The 26,390-nt window shown below is 37.4% G+C and overlaps 1 protein-coding gene across 3 annotated transcripts in view; it reads right to left on the bottom strand.

The window, feature by feature from the left end:
- The window catches only part of BMS1 (BMS1 ribosome biogenesis factor), a 53,223-nt gene that overhangs the window by 9,820 nt on the left and 17,013 nt on the right, over nt 1–26,390 (bottom strand). For 2 of the 3 annotated variants that reach the window (XM_041744655.1, XM_041744656.1), the window contains exons 13-15: nt 22,336–22,417; nt 1,864–1,937; nt 1,050–1,226 (exon numbers count right to left, since the gene is read on the bottom strand). In XM_041744655.1, coding sequence (XP_041600589.1) covers nt 1,050–1,226; nt 1,864–1,937; nt 22,336–22,417 — 333 coding nt within the window. The remainder of the gene's footprint in view (nt 1–1,049; nt 1,227–1,863; nt 1,938–22,335; nt 22,418–26,390) is intronic. The other variant, XM_041744657.1, reaches the window with a different exon arrangement.

Here is a 26,390-nt window from a genome sequence, read left to right as displayed (position 1 = left end):
CCTGCTTCTCCCTCCTCCTGTGTCTCTGTCTCTCTCTCTCTCTCTATGTCTATCATAAATCAATCAATCAATCAATCAATCTTTAAAAAAGAAAAACTCCCATGGGTCGCCATTTCACTCAGAATAAAAAATTCAAAGCCCTTTACAACAAGGACACAAGATTCTAGGTGATTTTAAGTTATAAATGGACTGAAGCAAAGGCTTCAGAACTAGCTTTACATGTCTTAGTTACTTCTATCAAAGGCCAGTATAGAGTTGGAGCCACTATGTTAATGACTAAACAAGAGATACTTTCTTTGAATAGATGAAGGCCTAAATTGGGCAAAACCTGTGACCACATTTTCACAAATCATATCCTTAACCTATATAAGTGTATTAAGGTATGTTCTAGCTTACAGGAATCCTTGGGACCCCTTTGTCAAAGCACAACTCAAACACTCGCCATCAACTGCATATACATCTTTGTGTCTCCTTCAGAGGCACATCATCAACTCAGTCTGTTCTGCGTCCCCAGCAGGGGGGCCAGACCATCTTCTTTTCAGTATTCCACATGTTCCCTTTATCTCCTCATCTAACCTGGCACTTGAAATATCCTCTGAACTCTGACCAAGGTAAGTTTTTAGAAAAGCTTCCCTGGAGAGCACAGGTGTGTGCACAAGCACTGGTAGGTGCAAGAATCACCCAGCCATTCAAATTAATTATGATTCCAGGGAGCAGTAATGAGAATGCTTCGGCAATGCCTGCACTAATGAAACACACTGTCTCAAGTCACTAACAGCATGAAATCCTCAACACTTGCTGCCTGTCTCAGTCATTTTTGCTTCCTCAATGCTTGGTACAAAATAGACACCGATATCTTTGCCAGTGATCATAATCAGATGACTGCATAAATAAACAGACTCATCTGCATCTTGACCTAAGAGTCCAAACCAGAGGCACAGAAGCAGGTCAGGAAGCAGAGACCTAAACAAAATTATGTATTCACAACACAATTATAGCATTGAAATAAAGGCTTGAAATAAAACTTGATAGGAACCAAGTTTTCTTACCTGTGCTTGTTTATGCATTTCTCCTTTAAGATCATCAAAATATGTGCTTTCTCCTTCATCATATTCTGCATCAAACATCTCCTTCAATTTTCTCTTCTTATCCAAATGCTTTTTCCTGGCACTTTCCTCTGTACTGGGGTCAATTTCTTCCTTATTAACTTCTTCTACATCTTCAATCTTAAATTTAGAGAAGAGAAAATTTCGTAAAAGTCTGTGGAAATCTTTTCTTTAAACATTAAAGCATATTTTTAAAGTTCTATCTGAGCTGCAAAAATCTTGGTTATGATCATCATGAAAACAAAACAAACTAAAACACAGCCTTTGGTTCTAAATAACATGTACTACTGTAAGAGACATTTAAACATCTACATTACAATAAACTGTGGCTTCTTAATCTTGCTGGGAATGCCAAATATGAATAAAAATAACAGCAAGTGTCCCCACTCTGATACTCCCCAGACACGGTTTTAAAGAAATATTAGGGAGAATACGTATTTAATTCTTTTAAATGGTACTTAAATTTAAGAAGAGGAGAATGATGGCAAAAGGAATGGTAGAAAGAAAGATGGTGACTCGGGAGCTAAACTTTCAATGACTGAAGAATCATAATGACAACAAGAAGTAAGTAGGTGTCACCCAAAAGTTCACGAATAACAAACCAACAACTTTGATTTGTTCCCAATCTCCATATTTTTAGGAAGGAATCTATCCACTCTATAATCTACACAGATAAATAAGATCTGCGTTTCTTAATATGGGCCTCTCTCAGAACATAGTGACCAGTGACTGACTGCCAGCCATGGCAAAATCATACCTGAGTATCTGGGTCTGATTTTCCCTTGTGCACGTCCCCTGTTTCCAGGTCTTCAAAGTCACCATAGAGCTCTTCTGGGAAAAGAACACCCAAATGTCTTCTATGAATAGGGCTTGCATATGACACTGCAGCACCACCAGGTTCACTGTGTACTCTGAAGCCCAAATTTCGTTTTTATCCCTCTTATTACTACACACCCTAGGAGAATCCTGTACTTACACTGGCTTCTTTTTCTTGTTAAACTGTCAGTATTTCATCACCTTTTTGGATGAAGCACATGGACTCAACCCATATTTCCTTACTTTTCTTTGATATCCCACTTAGCCAAGAGCTATTTTTCTAATACAGGTAGTAAACACTTCATAGCAGAGATGCACAGAGATACATGCATGGCCCTAGAGGGGAGTCCCCGAGATCAACAGTAACATGAAAACAAAACAAAACAAAACAAAAAACCACACACACACACACACACACACACACACAAAACATGAAAAAACCATGGCTTGATTAACAGCACATAGGGCAAAGAGTCTCAGTAGTAGAAGCAACACTAAACGATGTATGGCATACCTAGGAAAAATCTTAGATTAAATAAAGTACAGTAATTAGAGTAAGAATCATACCCAAAACAATGCTGAACCACATGAAGAACTCATTAATTCCATGTTTTTAAAGCTCTAAGTTTAGCTATGGGTTCTATCCTTAAAAGAAAAAGACACTAAAACTCCTTTGGGAAGCAATGTTTAGATAAAACATTTTCATATAAGAGCCAAAGAACCAAAGAAGATAAAATAGATGGGAAGATTCTGGTTGTAAAGAAAAAAAAAAGGGGATAAAATACTTAGGAATAAACCTAACAAGAAATGTGCTGGAGCTTTATTTTAAAAACTTAAAAAAGTTTAATATGCTACCAAACACATGGAATAGACATGAGCTAACACTGTCAAGTGCTTTACAGACAAGGCACTGCTCTAAATACTTTAATTGGCATTAACTACATTCTTCAACATGACCCAATGAAGTAGGTATTGTTAACATTATCTACTGAACAAATAAAGATTTGCATATATTGGAAAAAGAAGACTCAATATCAGAAAGATGTCAACTCTCCCTTTGTCACAGTTCTAATAAAAAATACCATCAAGAAAAGACAACCTACTGAATGGGAGAAGATATCTGCAAATGACATATTCAATAAAGGGTTAGAATCATATATATACATATGATTCTATATAGCTGTGTATATATATATATATATATATATATATATATATATATATATATAACTCAACACACACAAAAAAAGTAATTCAATTAAAAATGGGCAGAAGACATAGACATTTCTCCACTAGCCAAGAGACACATGAAAAGATGTTCAACATCACTCATCATCAGGGAAATACAAATCAAACCCACAATGAGCTCTAACTCACACCTGTCAGAATGGCTAAAATAAAAAACACAGAAAACAAGTGTTGGCAAGGACGTGGAAAAAAAGGAACTCTTGTGCACTGTTGGTAGGAATGCAAACTGGTGCAGGGAGACAGTACAGAGGTTCCTCAAAAAGTTAAAAATAGAACTACCATATGATCCAGTAACTGCACTACTGGGTATTTATCCAAAAAATATACAAATACTAATTTGAAAGGATATATGCATCCCTATGTTTATTGTAGCATTATTTACAATAGTCAAATTATGGAAGTAGGCCAAGCATCCATCGATAGATGAATGTATAAAGAAGATGTGGTGTATACACACACACACACACACACACACACACACACACACACACACACACAATAATGGATTTTATTCAGCCATCCAAAAGAAAGAAATCTTGCCATTTGCAACAATATGAATGGATCTAGAGAGTACAATGCTAAGCAAAATTCGTTAGAGAAAGACAAACACCATATGATTTCATTCATATGTAGAACATAAGTAACAAACAAGCAAGGGGGAAAAAAGAGACAAACCAAAAATCTCTCTTAACTATAGAGAACAAATCAATGGTTACCAGAGGAGAGGTGGTCGGGAGATGAGTGAAATAGGGGGATTAAGAGTACACTTGTCATGATGAGCACTGAGTAATATACATAACTGTTGAATCATTATATTGTACACCTGAAACTAATATAACAATGTATGTTAACTACTAAAACTAAAATTAAAAAAAAAAAATACCACCACGGATTTCTGTCTGGAAAAGATAGTATAGACTTATTTCCTCCGTTCCTCTCATCTAAGTATAACCAACTCCAAAAATAACCCAAGAGTCCAAGGAAAACCAAAGAACTCTGAAAGGTGTAAAGAAAAAAGGGCTGGTGAGGGGCCCCAGGACAGGAGGAATGACATAATAGCCAGTGGCTCACTATACCACAACCCACAGAAAGGCAATTCAGAGCCACTATTTACCAATCTCCAAGCTAGCAACAGAAGGTAGACCAGGTAGACTCAATCTTCTCCCAAATCAAACTCTAATCTTAGCAGCAACACCAGGTAAACCAGGCAGCACTGGCAAGGGGGGTTCTTTCAAAGCCCCACTGACAATAAGTGATGAGGGGAAGTTTGCCTTCTCCGAAGATCCTGAATCTCCTTTCCTCCACCAAGATATACCAGGTGGTGAAAGGTTATTGGCAAAGGGAGATTGTGCCAGGCATGAGGCTCTCCTCCTCATGTGTGCCCAGGCAGGACCAGCAAAGATCCCCCCACAACAAGCAAACTAGCCCCACAGGCCAAGACAACCTTCCCCTACCTAGCCACAACAGGGGGCCCAGATTACGGAAGCTCCTCTGTCTCCTCAGGTGGCATCTGCAGACTAGTGGCATCAGATAAACTAAGCAGATCAAAAGAGTACCATAAAGGCTCTAAAATTAAATTATCATTGGAACCATAGCCCATAAAGTAGACCAGGACCTGTACACTAAACCTAAACAAGATGACTGCATGCTAAAATAAAAAGATTACATAGGATCCACTGTCTCCTAACTTATTCAAAATGTGTAGGATACAATAGAAAACCACCTGTCATACCCCAAATTGATATAATTTTAACTGAAATGTGAAAAGACAACTGACACCAACAATAAAATGAATCAAATTTTGAAACTAACTGACTTATATCTTACGGCAGCTATTACAAAAATGCTTCATCCAAGTAACTACAAATCCTTCGGCAATAACCAAAAAACTGAAAATCTCAGCAAAGAAACTGAAGAACCAAAATAAAAATTACAGAACTGAAAAATAACAATAGATTTTAAAAGCTTGCTAGATGGGCTCAATAGTAAGAGTGGAGATGACAGAGGACAGAATCAGAGAATTTGAGGCCACATCAAGAAAATTCATTCAGTATGAACAACACAGAGAAAAATAGCCAAAAATCAAATGAGCAGAGCCTCGTGCACCTGGGGCACGAGAAACAAGAGATCCACAATTTACATGATTTTACATGGGATACCTGAATTGAAAGAAATAATGACTGAAGCTTCCCAAATTTGGTAAATGACATATACTTAACAGATTCAAGAAGCTGAGCAAATTTCAAAAAGAATAAACCCAATGAAATCTACACCAAACTTCTGAAAACTGAAAACAAAGATAAAAATCTTGAGAGCAGCCAGAAAGAAAGAACAGATTCACACCAATTCAAAATGACAGTGTATTTCTCTTCTGAAATCAGAGGTCAGAAGAAGTGGTACAACATTTTTCACATGCTGAAGAAAAGAACTGTCAGCTATGAATTCTATATCCAGTGAAACTATCCTTCAGAAAGGAAGAGTTGGAAATAAAAACATTCTCAGATGAAGAACAACTATAGGAATCTGTCACTAGCATACCTACCCTTAAAAAATGGCTGAAGTGGGGTACCTGGGTGGCTCAGTCAGTTAAGTGTCTGACTTTGGATCAGGTCATGATCTCAGGGTGCTGGGATCAAGCCCTGCATTGAGCTCCTTGCTCAGTGAAGAGCCTGCTTCTCCCTTTCCCTCTGTCCCCCACTTCTGCTCACTCTCGCTCCCTCTCTCTCTCAAATAAATAAAATATATTTTTTTAAATGGCTAAATAGGGCAGCCCCGGTGGCTCAGCGGTTTAGCACCACCTTCAGCCTGGGGTGTGATCCTAGAGACCTAGGATCGAGTCCCATGTCAGGACTGCATGGAGCCTGCTTCTCCCTCTGCCTGTGTCTCTGCCTCTCTCTCTCTCTCTGTGCCTCTCATGAATAAATAAATAAAATCTTGAAAAAAAAAAAAAAGAAAAAATTTAAAAAAAAATAAAAATAAATAAAAATGGCTAAATAAAGTTCTTAAGCAGTGAGTAAATGATAAAGAAATCTGGGACCATTGGGAAAAAAGAAAACACAGACAAAAGACCAGAAATACGGATACATACAATAAAATAGCCTTCTTCTTATGACTTTTTATTTTTTTATTTTTATTTACTTATGATAGTCACAGAGAGAGAGAAAGGCAGAGACACAGGCAGAGGGAAAAGCAGGCTCCATGCACTGGGAGCCCAATGTGGGATTCGATCCTGGGTCTCCAGGATCGCGCCCTGGGCCAAAGGCAGGCGCCAAACCGCTGCACCACCCAGGGATCCCCTTATGACTTTTTAAAGTCATATTTGATTATTGAAAAAAATTATAGCACTACCTAATACTGAAGCCAATAATATTTAAAAGTGTGAAAGAAAAAAATAAATAAAAGCGTGAAAGATAAAGAGACTGAAATGGAAGAATAGTTTCCACGTGTTACTCAAAATAATAAAATGTTGGCACCAGCAGGCTAATACATTACAATGAGCAGCCACTATAAAAACTAGACAGAGACACTCAAAAACACTGTAAATATGTCATGAGAGAAGAAAGAAAATGAAAACAGAGGAAAAACAGAAGCACTAGAATCAGAGTAAACAAACAAAATAGTAAAATATCAGACTTACATAATTGCATATCAGTAAGTACCTTAAGTGTAAATGGCATAATATACCAATCAAAATACAGATTGACAGAGAGGGTAGAAGCACATAACCTACTATATATGCTGTTTACAAGAAACTCCCCTTAGAATTAACAACTCACAAACAAGTTAAAAGCAAAAGAAAAAAGAAATATACACTGTGCAACTCATCTTTTAAAAAAGCAAGAATAGCTAAATTATTCAATCATAAAATAAACTTTAGAGCAAAGATTATCAGAGCCAAAGAAGGACTTAACTAAACTGGAAGACCTAAAATTTCATGGGCTGCCTTGACATTTTGGAGCTTCACAGGGTCCCAAAGGTCTACCTGTGAGTATGCCTGCCAGATATGTTCCCGCCCTATAGGAAAGGCTCCCCATCCTGATAGTTTTTTTTCAGTTGGACCACCTGCACCCCACCTATCCCTCTCTGGTTTCACTTCACTTCTCTGCCAGCCCATGAATTTATTCAAACACATTGATCACATCCTGTCAAGGGAACCAATGGTCATCCTATGCTCCTTTAGGTACAAAGCCTATCTCCCAAAGACCGTGCTTGTTCAATCTCTTCATGGCATGCAGTGTTCTCTTCCCTCAAGCTGTGAGTGTATGTGACTAATAAATTGCTGTCAACTGTTTATCTGTGTAGTGTCAGATATTGTGTGTTCAGCCATATCCATAACCTTAGGCCTGGAATCTCTCCTTCACCAATGGGTAAATAGGAGGTAACAATAATATGTAACAACAAAAGGACAATCCACCAAGAACACATAACAATCCTAAATGTGTGTGCACTAAACAGAGCCTCAAATACAAGAAGCAAAAATTGACAGAGCTTGAAAGAGAAAGAGAAGTCCAAAATAATACATGGTGACTTCATATCCTCCTCTTGGCAACTGATAAGATTAGTCAGAAAATCAGCAAAGATATAGAAGATTTGAACAATATAGCCAACTCAACAGAATCTAAAGACATATGGAAGATGATAACCAACAGCAGAATACAAAATCTTTAAAGCAGCCACAGAACATCTATCAAGACAAGGCACAGTCTGGGCAATAAAGCAAATCTAAACATGGAATCATGAGTTGTTCTTAGAATATACTGGAATTAAACTGAAAATCAGTAACAGACAAGAAAATTTCTAAACATTTTGTAGTCAACACACTAAATGCACGAGTCAAAGAGAATTCTCAAAGGAAATATAAAAAGGCATAGAACTGAATGAAAATGGAAATACGACATAAACATTTGGGGGAAAAGGCTAAGCAGTACAGAGAAAGCAATTTACAGCACTAAATGCTCACATTAGAAATGAGAAAAGGTCTCAAACCAATAATCTAAGAAAACTGAAAAGTACAAAATAACCATAAAGAAGCAAAGAACAGAAATAATAAAGAGCAAAACCCAATAAAATTGAAAACTGGAACACAGAAATTAATGAAACCAAAAGCTGATTATCTGAAAAAAAATCAAAATTAATAAACTTCACTGACAAAGATAAAAAGGAGGAGGACACAACCCACCAGTACCAAAAATGAAATGGGATTACCACAATAGATCCTGCAGCCAGTGAAAGGTTATTAAACAAATATTCTGAGTATTAGATTCAGAATACCTAAGCTAGCTTCTTGGAGAAGGCACTTAGTGAAATTTCCACCTCGCCAAACACCTTTGAAATTCCTTGAAAAACTTAAGATAGTAAAATTTAGCCAAGATGGAATAAAAAACTAAATTATTTAAATTATTCAATAACCATTAAATAAATAAAATTTGTCATTCTAAGCTCCCCCAAAAGAAATCTCCAGGCCCTACCATTTCACTGGAGATTATACCAAACATTTTAAAAATTAACATTCCAATTCTACACAATCTCTTCCAGAAAACAGAAAAATTGGGAATACTTTGCAATCATTTTATGAAGCGAGTATTACTCTGATACCAAAACTAAATGAAGACAGTACCAAAAAACCCCTCAAAAAACAAAAGCCAACAATGCTATCGACCAATATGTCTCATAAAATTAGATGTAAAATTCTATAACAGAATACTATCAAATAAAGTTCAACAATATGTAAAATGAATCATATATCATGACCAAGTGGGATTTATTCCAGGTAGCAAAGCTGTTTCAAAGTTCAAAAATTAATCAGTGTAATCCTCTGTATCAAAAGGGTAAAGAATAAAATTCATATGATCATATCAACTGACAATGAAAGGCATCTTACAAAATTCATCACCCATTTATTATTTAAAAAAAAAGAAAGAAAAGAAAAAAACACCTCTCAACATCCTAGGAATAGAGGAATAGAGCACATAAAAGAGCATCCACAGAAAAATCAAAGTAACATCATACATAACAGTGAAAAATACTGGGAACAGGGAAGATTCCCTCTTAGCACTAATCCTGGTCAATATATAAGAAAAAATATATAAACATATTTAATATACATATAAAGATAATTATCATTGCACTGCTGGGTATTTACCCCAAAAATATAAAAACACTAACTCAAAGGAATACATGCATCCCCATGTTTATGGCAGCATCTACAATAGAAGCAGCCCAAGTGTCCATTGATAGATGAATGGGTAAAGATGTGGTGTGTGTGTGTGTGTGTATAGAATATATATAATAATATATAATAATAATATTATAATATATTATAATAAATTATAAATTATAATAGATCATATTATTATATATTATTATATATATTCTATACACACACACACACACTATAATATTATTCAGACATCAAAAAGAATGTAATCTTGCCATTTTCAACAACATGGATGGATCTAGAGAGTATAATGCTAAGCAAAATAAATCAGAGAAAGATGAATATCATGAATATCATATGATCCCACTTCTATGTGGAATTTAAGGAACAAAATAAATAAGCAAAAAAGAGAGAGAAACCAAGAAACAGACTCTTAGTTGTACAGAACAAACTAATGGTTATCAGAGAGAAGGTAGGTGAGGAGACGGGGATTAAAGAGTACACTTATCATGATGAAAAAATAAATAAATAAAGTGATTATAAATAAAAATAAAAGGCACATAGGTTGAAAAGAAACAAGTAACACTGTTCCTATTTGCAGATAACACAACTGTCTATGTAAAAAATCCCAAGGTTTTTACAACAAAGAAATCCCCTCCCAACTAATAAGTGAGGTCAGCAGAATAAAAGATGACACATAAAAATCAAAATTAAATATTTTTGGAGTGCTTGGGTGGGTCAATCCGTCAAAAACATGTTTGCCTTCGGCTCAGGTCATGATCCCCGCATCCTAGGATAGAGTCCCACATCTGGTTCCCTGCTCTGTGGGGAGCCTGCTTCTTCCTCTCTCACTCTCCCTACTTGTGCACTCTCTCACATTATCATATAATTTTTTAAAAATCTTTAAAAAAATGAAATACTTTAGTATAAACTTATCAAAATATATGTGCCATTTAGGATGCTGAAAATTATAAAATACTAATGAAGGAAATTAAAGACAAATAAATGCTCCTGGATTTGAATGCTCAAAATCGTTAAAATTCTCCCCAAATTGGTCTCTAGGTTTAATGCAATTCATATTAAAATCGCAGCAGTTTTTTTGTAGACACAGACAAGCTTATTCTAACATTTATATGCAGTCACAGGCCCTAGGATAAACCAATCTTGAAAAAGAATAAAGTGAGAAGAATCACTCTACCCAGTATTAATGTTTACTATGTAACCACAGCAACCAAGATAGTGTGGTATGGGTGCAGGGACTGACACATGAAATCAATGGAACACAAAGAACCCAGAAATAAATCCACACAAAGATGCTCAACTAATTTTTGACAAAGGTGTAAAATAAGTAAACGGAACAAAATTGCTCGAGGAATACACACCTAGGCAAAAATATAACCCTTAACCTATACCTTACAGCTTATAAAGAAAATAAAATAGGGGCGCCTGGTTGGCACAGTTAACCAGCCAATTCATGGTTTCCGCTGAGGTAATGATCTTATGGGCTGTGAGAGCCTCACGTCAGACTCCATACTCAGCAGGGAATCTACTTTAAGAGTCTCTCTGCAGGGAATCTACTTTAAGAGTCTCTCCTTCGGTCCCTACTCACATGCAGGTGCATTCCATCTCTCTCTAAAATAAATTAATAAATTAGAAAAAAGAAATCAAAATAGATTGCTGCCATAAACAGAAAATAAGAGTATAAAATTCTTAACACAGGAGAAAATCATCAGGATCTAGGAATAGAAAATAATTCCTAGACTTGATATGATCCCTAAAGATGATAAAATGATAAACTGGACCTCATCAAAACTAAAAGCTTTTGCTGTATGAAAGGTACTATTAAGAAAATGAAAAAACAAGCTACATACTAGGAGAAAATATCTACAAACAACATCTCCAATAATGGAATAAAATATATACAGAATTCCCAGTATTCAACATTTAAAAAAAGAATCCAATAAGAAAAAGGGCAAAAGACACCCACAAACATTTTATAAAAGAATACACTGCAGGGGATCCCTGGGTGGCGCAGCGGTTTGGCGCCTGCCTTTGGCCCAGGGCGAGATCCTGGAGACCCGGTATCGAATCCCACGTCGGGCTCCCGGTGCGTGGAGCCTGCTTCTCTCTCTGCCTGTGTCTCTGCCTCTCTCTCTCTGTCTCTGTGACTATCATAAAATAAAAAAAATAAAAAAAAAAAAAAAGAATACACTGCAAATAATAAAATGTGGCAAATAAGTGATAAAACGTTCACCATCATTAGCTATCAGGGAAATATAAAATGAAACCGCAGTGAAATACCACTATTAGATTGTCTAAATAAATAATAGTAAGGATGCCAATATTAGGAAGGATGTGAAAAAGCTAGATCATTAATATATTGCTGGTGGAAATATAAAATGGCCAATTACTTTGGCAGTTTCCTATGAAGCTAAATATGCAATTACCATACAACCCAGCAATTGTATTCTTAGGCATTTATCCGAGAAAAATAGGAAATTCATATTTATATAAAAACCTGTACGGAGGAGGGGTAAGATGGTGGAAGAGTAGGGTCCCCAAATCACCTGTCCCCACCAAATTACCTAGATAACCTTCAAATTATCCTGAAAATCTACGAATTCGGCCTGAGATTTAAAGAGAGACCAGCTGGAATGCTACAGTGAGAAGAGTCCACGCTTCTATCAAGGTAGGAAGACCGGGGGAAAAAAGAAATAAACAAAAGGCATCCAAGGGGGAGGGGCCCCGCGAGGAGCTGGGCTGAGGCCAGGGGGGGTGTCCCCAGGACAGGAGAGCCCCATCCTGGAGAAGCAGGAGCTGCAGCAACCTTCCCGGGAGGAAAGGCGCTCACAGGGAGTTAGAGCAGGACCCCGGGAGGGAGGGCGGGAATGCCCTCGGGCTCCCTGGGACAGTAACAGACACCTGTGCCCCGGGGAAAGTGCGCCGAGCTCCCTGAAGGGCTGCAGCGCGCACAGCGGGACCGGGAGCAGCTTGGAGGGGCTCCGGCGGCGGCTACGCTGAGAGGGGGCTGCGCGGCCCGGGAGGAGCTTGGAGGGGTTCGGGCGGCGGCTCCGCGGAGGGGGCGGCGGGCTGCGCGGCCGGGGAGCAGCTCAGAGGGGCACGGGTAGAGGAAGAGGCTCCGTGCGGAGGGGGCTGTGCGGCTCCGGGAGCAGCTCGGAGAGGCTTGGGCAGTGGCTCCGCGGAGAGGCAGCTGCGCGGACGGGAGCGCGAATCCAACAACACAGGCCCGGAGCACTGGGCGCCAGGACACAGCCCAGGATCCGGCCTCCCCCCCGGGACAGGCAGAGGCCGGGAGGGCCCAGGACTGCGAGGACGCTCCTGCCCCGAGCTGAGCAGATCAGCGGCCCCGCCCCGGAGCCTCCAGGCCCTGGATACCGAGAGCTCCGTAGTTACTGCCGGGGCTGAATCCAGGGCTGCAGAGCTGGCCACCGCCTCTGGGGTTGTTCCTCCTGGGGCCTCACGGGGTAAACAACCCCACTGAGCCCTGCACTAGGCAGGGGGCAGAGCAGCGCCCCCAAATGCTAACACCTGAAAATCAGCACAACAGGCCCCTCCCCCAGAAGACCAACTAGACGGACAACTTCCAGGGGAAGTCAAGGGACTTAAAGTATACTGAATCAGAAGATACTCCCTTTTTTTTTTTTTTTTTTTTTTGCTTTTTGATTTGTTTGCTTCCCCCACCCCTTTTTCCCTTTCTTTCTTTTTCTTCTCTTTTTTTCTTCCTTTTTTCTTTTTTCTTTTTCTCTTTTCTTTCCTTCTTTCTCTCCTATCTTTTTCTCCTTTTCCCAATACAACTTGTTTTTGGCCACTCTGCACTGAGCAAAATGACTAGAAGGAAAACCTCACCTCAAAAGAAAGAATCAGAAACAGTCCTCTCTCCCACAGAGTTACAAAATCTGGATTACAATTCAAAGTCAGAAAGCCAATTCAGAAGCACTATTATACAGCTACTGGTGGTTCTAGAAAAAACCATAAAGGACTCAAGAGACTTCATGACTGCAGAATTTAGATCCAATCAGGCAGAAATTAAAAATCAATTCAATGAGATGCAATCCAAATTAGAATCCCTAACGACAAGGGTTAACGAGGTGGAAGAACGAGTGATTGACATAGAAGACAAGTTGATGGCAAAGAGGGAAACTGAGGAAAATTTAATGGGGGTTCCCGAGGGTGCCAAAAGGGACAGAGAGCCAGAATATGTATTTGAACAAATCATAGCTGAAAACTTTCCTAATCTGGGAAGGGAAACAGGCATTCAGATCCAGGAAATAGAGAGATCCCCCCCTAAAATCAATAAAAACCGTTCAACACCTCAACATTTAATAGTTAAGCTTGCAAATTCCAAAGATAAAGAGAAGATCCTTAAAGCAGCAAGAGACAAGAAATCCCTGACTTTTATGGGGAGGAGTATTAGGGTAACAGCAGACCTCTCCACAGAGACCTGGCAGGCCAGAAAGGGCTGGCAGGATATATTCAGGGTCCTAAATGAGAAAAACATGGAACCAAGAATACTTTATCCAGCAAGGCTCTCATTCAAAATGGAAGGAGAGATAAAGAGCTTCCAAGACAGGCAGGAACTGAAAGAATATGTGACCTCCAAACCAGCTCTGCAAGAAATTTTAAGGGGGACTCTTAAAACTCCCCTTTAAGAAGAAGTTCAGTGGAACAATCCACAAAAACAAGGACTGAATAGATATCATGGTGACACTAAACTCAAATCTCTCAATGGTAACTCTGAACGTGAATGGGATTCATGACCCCATCCAAAGGCGCAGGGTTTCAGATTGGATAAAAAAGCAGGACCCATCTATTTGCTGTCTACAAGAGACTCATTTTAGACAGAAGGACACCTACAGCCTGAAAATAAAAGGTTGAAGAACCATTTACCATTCGAATGGTCCACAAAAGAAAGCAGGAGTAGACATCCTTATATCAGATAAACTAAAATTTACCCCGAAGACTGTAGTGAGAGATGAAGAGGGATACTATCTCATACTTAAAGGATCTATCTAACAAGAGGACTTAACAATCCTCAATATATACACCCCGAATGTGCGAGCTGCCAAATATATCAATTAATAACCAAAGTGAAGAAATACTTAGATAATAATACACTTATACTTGGTGACTTCAATCTAGTTCTTTCTACACTTGATAGGTTTTCTAAGCACAACATCTCCAAAGAAATGAGAGCTGTAAATGATACACTGGACCAGATGGATTTCACAGGTATCTACAGAATTTTACATCCAAACTCAACTGAATACACATTCTTCTCAAGTGCACATGGAACTTTCTCCAGAATAGACCACATACTGGGTCACAAATCGGGTCTGAACCGATACCAAAAGATTGGGATCGTCCCCTGTATATTCTCAGACCATAATGCCTTGAAATTAGAACTAAATCACAACAAGAAGTTTGGAAGGACCTCAAACACGTGGAGGTTAAGGACCATCCTGCTAAAAGATGAAAGGGTCAACCAGGAAATTAAGGAAGAATTAAAAAGATTCATGGAAACTAATGAGAATGACGATACAACCGTTCAAAATCTTTGGGATGCAGCAAAAGCAGTCCTGAGGGGAAAATACATCACAATACAAGCATCCATTCAAAAACTGGAAAGAACTCAAATACAAAAGCTCACCTTACACATAAAGGAGCTAGAGAAAAAACAGAAAATAGATCCTACACCCCAGCAGAAGAAGACAGTTAATAAAGATTTGAGCAGAACTCAACGAAATCAAGACCAGAAGAACTGTGGAACAGATCAACAAAACCAGGAGTTGGTTCTTTGAAAGAATTAGTAAGATAGATAAACCATTAGCCAGCCTTATTAAAAACAAGAGAGAGAAGACTCAAATTAATAAAATCATGAATGAGAAAGGAGAGATCACTACCAACACCAAGGAAATACAAACGATCTTAAAAACATTATGAACAGCTCTACGCCAATAAATTAGGCAATCTAGAAGAAATGAACGCATTCCTGGAAAGCCACAAACTACCAAAACTGGAACAGGAAGAAATAGAAAAACTGAACAGGCCGATAACCAGGGAGGAAATTGAAGCAGTCATCAAAAACCTCCCAAGACACAAAAGCCCAGGGCCAGATGGCTTCCCAGGGGAATTCTATCAAACGTTTAAAGAAGAAACCTTACCTGTTCTACTAAAGCTGTTTGGAATGATAAAAAGAGATGGAGTACTTCCAAATTGGTTCTATGAGGCCAGCATCACCTTAATTCCAAAACCAGACAAAGACGCCACCAAAAAGGAGAATTACAGACCAATATCCCTGATGAACATGGATGCAAAAATTCTCAACAAGATACTAGCCAATAGGATCCAACAACACATTAAGAAAATTATTCACCATGACCAAGTAGGATTTATCCCCGGGACACATGGCTGGTTCAACACTCGTAAAACAATCAATGTGATTCATCATATCAGCAAGAGAAAAACCAAGAACCATATGATCCTCTCATTAGATGCAGAGAAAGCATTTGACAAAATACAGCATCCATTCCTGATCAAAACTCTTCAGAGTGTAGGGACAGAGGGAACTTTCCTCAACATCTTAAAAGCCATCTACGAAAAGCCCACAGCAAATATCATTCTCAATGGGGAAGCACTGGGAGCCTTTCCCCTAAGATCAGGAACAAGACAGGGAGGTCCACTCTCACCACTGCTATTCAACATAGTACTAGAAGTCCTAGCCTCAGCAATCAGACAACAAAAAGACATTAAAGGCATTCAAATTGGCAAAGAAGAAGTCAAACTCTCCCTCTTCACCAATGACCTGATACTCTACACAGAAAACCCAAAAGCCTCCACCCCAAGATTGCTAGAACTCATACAGCAATTTGGCAGCGTGGCAGGATACAAAATCAATGCCCAGAAATCAATGGCATTTCTATACACTAACAAGGAGACTGAAGAAAGAGAAATTAAGGAGTCAATCCCATTTACAATTGCACCCAAAAGCATAAGATACCTAGGAATAAACCTAACCAAAGAGGTAAAGGATCTATACCCTGAAAACTATAGAACACTTCTGAAAGAAATTGAGGAGGACACAAGAGATGGAAAAATATTCCATGCTCATGGATTGGCAAAATTAATATCGTGAAAATGTCAATGTTACCCAGGGCAATTTACACGTTTAATGCAATCCCTATCAAAATACCATGGACTTTCTTCAGAGTTAGAACAAATTATTTTAAGATTTGTGTGGAATCAGAAAAGACCCCGAACAGCCAGGGCAATTTTAAAAAAGAAAACCATATCTGGTGGCATCACAATGTCAGATTTCAGGTTGTACTACAAAGCTGTGGTCATCAAGACAGTGTGGTACCGGCACAAAAACAGACACATAGATCAATGGAACAGAATAGAGAACCCAGAAGTGGACCCTGAACTTTATGGTCAACTAATATTCAATAAAGGAGGAAAGACTATCCATTGGAAGAAAGACCGTCTCTTCAATAAATGGTGCTGGGAAAATTGGACATCCACATGCAGAAGAATTAAACTAGACCACTCTCTTTCACCATACACAAAGATAAACTCAAAATGGATGAAAGATCTAAATGTGAGACAAGATTCCATCAAAATCCTAGAGGAGAACACAGGCAACACCCTTTTTGAACTCGGCCACAGTAACTTTTGGCAAGATACATCCACGAAGGCAAAAGAAACAAAAGCAAAAATGAACTATTGGGACTTCATCAAGATAAGAAGCTTTTGCACAGCAAAGGATACAGTCAACAAAACTAAAAGACAACCTACAGAATGGGAGAAGATATTTGCAAATGACGTATCAGATAAAGGGCTAGTTTCCAAGATATATAAAGAACTTATTAAACTCAAAACCAAAGAAACAAACAATCCAATCATGAAATGGGCAAAAGACATGAAGAGAAATCTCACAGAGGAAGACATAGACATGGCCAACAAGCACATGAGAAAATGCTCCGCATCACTTGCCATCAGGGAAATACAAATCAAAACCACAATGAGATCCCACCTCACACCAGTGAGAATGGGGAAAATTAACAAGGCAGGAAACCACAAATGTTGGAGAGGATGCGGAGAAAAGGGAACCCTCTTACACTGTAGGTGGGAATGTGAACTGGTGCAGCCACTCTGGAAAACTGTGTGGAGGTTCCTCAAAGAGTTAAAAATAGACCTGCCCTACGACCCAGCAATTGCACTGTTGCGGATTTACCCCAAAGATACAGATGCAATGAAACGCCGGGACACCTGCACCCCGATGTTTATAGCAGCAATGTCCACAATAGCCAAACTGTGGAAGAAGCCTCGGTGTCCATCGAAAGATGAATGGATAAAGAAGATGTGGTTTATGTATACAATGGAATATTACTCAGCCATTAGAAACGACAAATACCCACCATTTGCTTCAACGTAGATGGACCTGGAGGGTATTATGCTGAGTGAAGTCAATCGGAGAAGGACAAACATTATATGGTCTCATTCATTTGTGGAATATAAATAATAGCGAAAGGGAATATAAGAGAAGGGAGAAGAAATGTGTGGGAAATATCAGAAAGGGAGACAGAACATAAAGACTTCTAACTCTGGGAAACGAACTAGGGGTGATGGAAGGGGAGGAGGGCACTGAGGGGGGCACTTGATGGGATGAGCACTGGGTGTTATTCTGTATGTTGGTAAATTCAACACCAATAAAAAATAAATTTATTAAAAAAAAGAAAAACCTGTACATAGGGGATCCCTGGGTGGCTCAGCAGTTGGGTCCCTGCCTTCGGCCCAAGGTGTGATCCTGGAGTCCCGGGACTGAGTCCCACATCAGGCTCCCTGCATAGAGCCTGCTTCTCCCTCTGCCTGTGTCTCTGACTGTCTCTGCTTCTCATGAATAAATAAATAAAGTCTTAAAAAAAAAAAAAAAAAACCTGTACATAAATGTTCATAGTAGTTCAATTCTCAACAGCTAAGAACTGGAAACAACCCAGATATACTTTAGTGGGTGAATGGTTAAACTGCTATATCCATACCAGGGAATGCTACTCTGCAATAAAAAGGAATCAACTACAGTCATATGCAACAACTTGGATGAACCTCTCTAGGGAATTATGATGAATAGAAAAAAAAAATCAATCATAAAAAGTTACATACAATATGATGTTTATTTAACACTCTTAAAAATTATAAAAGTAGAGAAATGAAAAACAGGCAAGTGGGAACCTGGAGATGGGTGATAGCAAGGAGCTAATAAATGTGTTTATAAAAGAGCAATACAAGGTATCCTACTATGGTGATGAAAATGTTCTTTATCATAATTGTTTATAGACACATAAACCTATACGTGTGATAAAATAGCATAGAACTAAACACATACAGACAAAACACATGAGCACAAGTAAAACTGGGAAAAATATAGAGTAGTGGATGGTATCAACATTAACATTTAGGTTGTGGTCTTGTACTATATATGACATAGTACAAGATATAAGAGACCTCTCCATGTTAGTTCTTAGACATGCATGTCAATTTAATTCAGTCTACAATTATCTCAAAACAAGAAGTTTATTAGATTAAAAAACACCACCAATTTTTCTTCTAGAAATAGAAAAGATTCTGAAGTTCAGAGGGAAAAATAAGCAAAATCAGGACAAAGCAAGGATGTCTATTTTGACTTCTAATCAATGTTGTACTGGAAGTTTAAGCCTGTGTCAAAACAAGAAAAATAATAAGTCATCCAGATAGGAAAGAAAAAAGTGAAACTGTCTTTATTTATTTATTTTTTAGTAAAACGGTCTTTATTTTTTATTTTATTTTATTTTTGTAAAATGGTCTTTTTTTTTTTTTTTTTTTTTTAATTTTTTTTTTTTTTAATTTTATTTATGATAGTCACAGAGAGATAGAGAGAGGCAGAGACACAGGCAGAGGGAGAAGCAGGCTCCATGCACCGGGAGCCCGATGTGGGATTCGATCCCGGGTCTCCAGGATCGCGCCCTGGGCCAAAGGCAGGCGCCAAACCGCTGCGCCACCCAGGGATCCCTAAAATGGTCTTTAATCACAGATTATATGTCTTTGTAGAAAAATTTTGTGAAATATACAAAAAAAGAAGCTATATATAACTAATGAGTGATCTGGCAAGGCTGCCGGATAGAAGATCAATATACAAAAATCATGCTTCTATGTATTAATAACAAATGCCAACTGAAATTAAAATATCATTTAAATATTAATTATAATAATATGGCATACTTAGGGATACATTTGTCAAGAGATAAGAACTCTATCCTGAAAACATTGCTGAGAGAAATTAAAAACCAAAATAAATGGAGAGACTTACTATGTTCACAAGTCAGAAAATTCAATATTGCTAAAATGTCAATTTCCCCAAAATTGTTTTTACAAATTCCATGAAATCCTAATCAAAACTGCAAGGAGCTTTTGTTGGTAGCAATTGGCAAGCTGATTTTAAAACTTATCTGAAAGTGCAAGGGACCCAAAACAGTCAAAACAATTTTGGAAAAAGAATAAAGTTTGAAGACATAAACTACCCTATTTTAAGATTAATTATAACGTGATAATTAATCAAGACAGTCAAATATTGATATAAAAATAAACAAATACAGGGGCGCCTAGGTGGCTCAGTTGATTAAGCATCCGACCTCTTGATTTCTGCTCAGGTCATGATCTTCCACTCATGATCCTGGCATCTAGCCCTGTGTCAGGCTCCATGCTCAGTGTGGAGTCTGCTTGGGATTCTCCCCCCCCAACCCTCTGCCCACTTGCACATGCACACTCTCTCTCTCTCTAAAATAAATGAAATCTTTAAAATAAATAAATATATGAATGAAACAGAATGGAGTCCAGAAATACTCGCCCATATATAGTTAACAAATGAAAGGCAATTTAGTGTGGGTAAAGAACAGTCTTTTAACAAATAATACTGGAAAAAGTGGATATCCAGAAGCAAGAAAAAGGAAAAGAAACCTTGATGCATATCTAATACCACATAAAAAATTAACTTAAAATGGATCACATACTTAAACATAGACCTAAAACCTAGGAGTCACAGAAGAAAATATCTGAGAAAATCTTCATGACCTTAAGTGGGGCAAAGATTTTTCAGATACATTATCAAAAGCACAATCCATTAAAAAAAAAGTTGGCCTTCATCAAAATTAAAAACCTTTGCTCTGCAAAAGACACTGCTAAAAATATGAAAAGACAAACCACATACTGGGCAAAAATAATTAAAAGTACAAGTGATAAAGGACTTAAATAAATTAAATAGATTAAAATATTGGACAAGAGATTTGAACACCAAAGAGATGGAAAATAAGCACACAAAAATGCTCAGCATCATTAATCATTAGGAAAATACACATTAAAACCATGAGATATTATTTAACACCCAAAGACCAAAACTAAAAAGAATGACTGACCATATCGAGTATTGGCAAGGATGTGGAATAACTGGAAATCTCAAAAAGTGCTAATGGCAATACAAAATGGTACAACCACTTAGGAAAACAATTTGGGGGGCACCTAGGTGGCTCAGTCAGTTAAGCATCTGCTTTCAGCTCAGGTCATGATCCCAGGGTCCTTGGATGGAGGCCCCACATCAGGCTCCCTACTCAGCATGGGTCTACTTCTCCCTCTCCCTCTATGCTATCTCTCTCAAGTAAATAAATAAATATCTTAAAAAAAAAAAAAGAAAAATGAAAACATTTTGGCTATTTCTTTAAAAATTATACATCTATCATATGATCCATTTAGCCCACTCTGAGGTATGGACTCAAGAGAAATGGAGGCAGTTATCACACAAAAACTCATACAAGAATGTACACAGAAGACTTATTTGCAATAGCCAAATTCCAGAAATAACCTAAATGTCACCAACAGGTGAAGAGATAAACTGCAGTGCAACATACAATGGAATACTACTAATAAAAGAAATCAACTATTCAGCAATAAAAAGGAATGAAAATGCAACAAGATGGAGTATTTCAAAATAATTATGCTGATAGAAGTTAAAGAATATCCCATTAGAAAAATGAGCAAAGAACACAAAGAATTCAGCAAAGAAATGCCAGAGCCAATATACCATAAATAAGTATTCTCTTACTAGTAATCAAAAGAATGTCAGTCATAAATACAAGAAGAAACAATTTTCACTTATCAAATTGCCAAAAAAATTTTTTATGGGTAGTATTCAATATTGAATGAAAGCGGTAAAATGTGAGTACAATGCTTATGGGCGCATAAATAAGCACAATTTTCTGAAAAACCTTTTGGCAGTTGTGGTCCATAAAAATGACTCAACAATTCTAACTTTTATGAATCTAACTTAGAAAACAAAAAAATGTGATCTAAGAGTTTTTTAAAGGTGGTCCAATGCAGAGTTATTTATAATATGGACAAAGTTATTTATAACATGGACATTGTTTAAATGAGAAACTGAATTAACTTAGGATATGATAGAGTTAAATCATAAACATTAAACTTCTGAAAAAAATTTAATGATGCAATTTATATAAGGCAGGATTATAACTAGAAATTTTAAAAATTTGTAAATGACTGGAAGGAAATAACCTCAAAAAATTAACAAAGGTTTTTTAACAGATGGTGAAGGTTATGGTATGACATGAACTTTTTATTCTAGATGTTCTACAATGTGTGACACCTTCATTATTAAAAGAAAAATGTTATTTGAGTATATTTTTCATGCACACAAAAATCCATTTTTAACACATGATAAAATTTATGGAAAGCCTCCCATTTTTCTTTAAGGTCTCTATCTAATAAGTCAGTTAACTAAGGGAAGAAAATAAGATCATCATAAAAAGAAGAACCAGAATATTATCCATAAACTCTTCCATCAGCGTTCCCCAAAGCACTTCACATTTGTGTATTATTTCTAACTTTTAAAGATACGGAATAAAATATAGAGAAGACAGTCTTTTCTGAAGAACATGGCCCTTTACTTACCATCTTCTGCTAAAATCTTGGCTGCATCTTTATCTTCTTCCCACTTCCCAGTCACGAAGCAATCTCTGATACTGTTCATAACCTTACACAGAAAAGTCAGCACTTAGTTGACATACTCCAATCACTCAATAAAACAATTGCTATTAAAACAGTAGTAGCTGGGGTGCCTGGGTGGCTCAGTGGTTGAGCATCTGTCTTCAGCTCAGGTTGTGATCCCAGGTCCTGGGATGGAGCCCTGCATCAGGCTCCCCATAGGGAGCCTGCTTCTCCCTCTGCCCATGTCTCTGTCTCTCTGTCTCATGAATAAATAAATAAAATCTTAAAAAAAAAAAAAAAAAAGTAGTCAGTGACAACTTGCCTTTAAATACTTTTCAAGAGGGCAGCCTGGGTGGCTCAGAGTTTTAGCACCTCCTTCGGCCCAGGGCGTGATCCTGAAGACCCTGGATCAAATCCTACGTCAGGTTCCCTGTATGGAGCCTGCTTCTCCCTCTGCCTGTGTCTCTGCCCACTTCTCTCTCTTTCTGTCTCTCATGAATGAATGAATGAATGAATGAATGAATGAATAAATAAATCTTTAAAAAAAAACTTTTTAAGACACATTTTTTTGGAAATTCTCATTCCAAGTAGACAAGTGAAATAACTTTATCTTTGATATAGATGGTATAACCATAGAGGTAAAGACTTAAATGTCCTAACATTAAGCAGTGGATGAAGAGGTACTATTAGCTCATTGACCTCTCATAAGTAAACAAACAGATACTCACTAATACAACTGATTTTCAAAGTTTATTAGTGTTCCTGAGGCAATGCAGACAGTATTTAGAAAGTTGGTCTTACCATTTGTTAATCCAGACTTATTGTGGCTATTTGAAAATTTAATTATTTGACCAATGATAATATGTCCTGGATAATAATAGGGCAGAAAGTACTGATGAGGTTCCCAGTCTCAGACCTGCTATATCATCTAGCATATACATGTAGTGGATGTTGGGTGCCCTGCTTAAATATAAAGTAATACTATATACAACTTTGTTTCAGAATCTCTTTCCTTGGGGAAACTGATGTGCTAGATGTCATTCAATGCCAAGACTTCACATGTCATTCAATGCCAAGACTTCAAAAGTACACTTACAGAAATCTTCAGATAGGTCATCTCAATCACATTTTGGTCATGAATCATATTTTTCTCACTCTCAAAGAACAGCTTTGAGACTAGCATTACCATGGATGCAAAAGCAAATCTGTTCATTTACTCATTCCTATCATCACTCACTAAATATTTACTGAACATCTGCTCTATACCAAGAAGGTTTGTAGGCACTGAAGGATGGCAAACTGTTAAAAAAAAAAAAAAAAGAAATCCTTACTTTCATGAAGATTCACAATTGATTTCAGGAAACCAAAGACCAAAAAAACTAAAAAATAGACCCTCTGTAATAAAAACAATAAACAAACCAAGAATAGAAGGGAACTTCCTCAATCTGATAAAGAGCACCCATAAAAAACCCACAGCTAGCATTATACTAAGTGATTAAAACTGAGAACTTTCCCCCTAAGATCAGGAGTAAGACAAGGCTGTCTCTTCTCACTACTTCTATTCAACACCATATTAGACATTCTAGCTAAGACAATTAGGCAAGAAATAGAAATAAAGGTATCTATTTTTTTTAAGTTTTTATTCATGCATTCATGAGAGACAGAGGGAGAGGCAGAGACAAAGGCAAGAAGCATGCTTCCCACAGGGAACCTGATATGGGACTTGATCCCAGGATCCCAACCTAAGCCAAAGGCAGACGCCCAACCACTGAACCACCCAGGTGCCCAAGGCATCTACTTTAGAAAGGAAAACTACTTCTATTCATAAATGATACGATCTTATATATAAAAAATCCTAGGAATCCTCTGAAAAATTTTCGGAATAAATGAGTTTAGTGGGGTTGCAAAATACTAGATTAATATATAACAACAAATTTTATTTCTATACACTAACAATGAACAATCCAAACATGAAATTGAGAAAACAGTTACAATGGCACTAAAAACAATAAAATACTAGGAATAAATTCAATAAAAGAAATGCAAAGCATATGCTCTGATAACTACAAAACGTTCTTGAAAGAAATCAAAGATCTAAATAAATGGAAAGGCATCCCACATTAATGGAACAGAAGACTTAATATTGTTAAGATATCAATACTATCCAAAGTGATCTAAAGATTCAACACAATCCCTATTAAAATCCCAACTTGCTTCTTTGGAGAAATAGGAAAGCTGATCCTACAATATAGAAAACCCAAGGGATTTAGAATAGGCAAGACAATCTTAAAAAATAACAAAGCTGGAGGACTCGCATTTTCCAATTTCAAAACATAATACAAAGCAGTAGTAATCAGTCAGGTACGAGCATAAAGAAAGATATGAGTCAGTGAAATATAATTAGGAGTCCATAAATAAACCCTCGTACCTATGGTCAAGTGATTTTCATTCAGAGCGTCAAGACAAGGGAATGGGGAGAATAGACTTTTCAACAAATGGTGCTAGGACATTGGATAAAAGAATGAAGTTGATCTTACTTCACACCAAATACTAAAATCAACTTGAAATGGATCAATGACCTAAATGTAAGAACTAAACTAAATGAAAACATAGGAGTGAAGCTTCAGGATCTCAGATTCAGCAATGGTTTCTTAGATTTGATACCAAACATAAAAACAGCAGAAATATAAGTTAAATCTCATCAAAATTTAAAACTTTGTTGGGGAACCTGGGTGGCTCAGTCATTTAAGTGTCTGCCTTTGGCCCAGGTCATGATCTCAAGGTTCTGGGATCCAGCCTCGCATGGGGCTCCCTGCTCAGCAGGCAACCTACTCCTTCCCCCTCTGCACTTTCCCTCCCACCCCGCACAAACTCATGCTCTCTTTCACGCACTCACTCTAATTAATAATAAAATCTTTAAAAAAAATTTTATTTTATGCGCTGCCGAAGCGAGCACTTTAAAAAAACTTTTAAATTTTGCACTTCAAAGGGCACAGAAAAGACAACCTACACAATTTGTAAATCATATATCTGACAAATTGAATATATAAAAACTCTTACAACTCAATGACAAAAAACACAATTTTTAAAATGAGCAAACCAATTGAACAGACATTTCTTCAAATGGCCAGTAAGCACATGAAAAGATGCCCAATATCATTAGCTATCAGAAAAAGGCAAATCAAAACTGTAGTGAGGTACTACTTCATACCAACAGAATGGCCATAATAATAATAATTAAAAGAACAGGTAATAAGTGTTGGTGAGGATGTAGAGAAATCAGAAGCCACATACACTGCTGGTGGAAATGTAGCCACTTCTGAAAAGAAAAATGGGGGAAAATAAGAAGGAAAAATTTGTTTTCAGTAATCATATTAATAATAACAAGTGTAAAAAAGAAACAGTAACATGTGTAATGTTATTCTGACACTATTTTGTGCATAAGTGGGATAAAGCAAATTACACACTTTTCTAATTTCAACATCTTCAGAGTCAAATGGAATTAATTCCCCAGTGGAAAAACAGACAAATGTAAGCTAAAAGAGTTTAAATAAGAACCTTACAATTCTGAATCTGAATTGGAAATAACTATATGAATTCTCCTAGCTCTGGTCACTGAAAGGCCTAGAAACAATGACCAATTCATAGCAGTGTGTATTCCTATGTCTAGATTATGACACCAGAATATCACTTTGCACTAAAAGATATCAGGACTTCTTATGGCTGCTTCCAAGTTGGGCATCAGAAATGTAGATGATGATCCTGGAACACCTCATCATATCAGATGGCAAAGAAGTAATCAAACACTACTAGGAGGATGTCAAAAGAATTCAGAAACCAACTTAAAGAGACTCCCACTGGCCAGAAATGGGATAAATACGAGTATCCATAAGGATAACAAGTTCAGTGGAAGGAAAAAATTATATTAAATTCTATGAGTTCAAAATGATACTTAAAAAGAAAGAAAAAAGAGTCACCTTTGGAGAATCATTCTGAAAACTGATACAAAGAATCAAGTA

Source organism: Vulpes lagopus, chromosome 2 (assembly GCF_018345385.1).
Source record: "Vulpes lagopus strain Blue_001 chromosome 2, ASM1834538v1, whole genome shotgun sequence".
Classification (NCBI taxonomy): Eukaryota; Metazoa; Chordata; class Mammalia; order Carnivora; family Canidae; genus Vulpes; species Vulpes lagopus.
The sequence above is the reverse complement of the archived record's forward strand: the minus strand, read 5'-3'. Positions and strand labels throughout refer to the sequence as shown.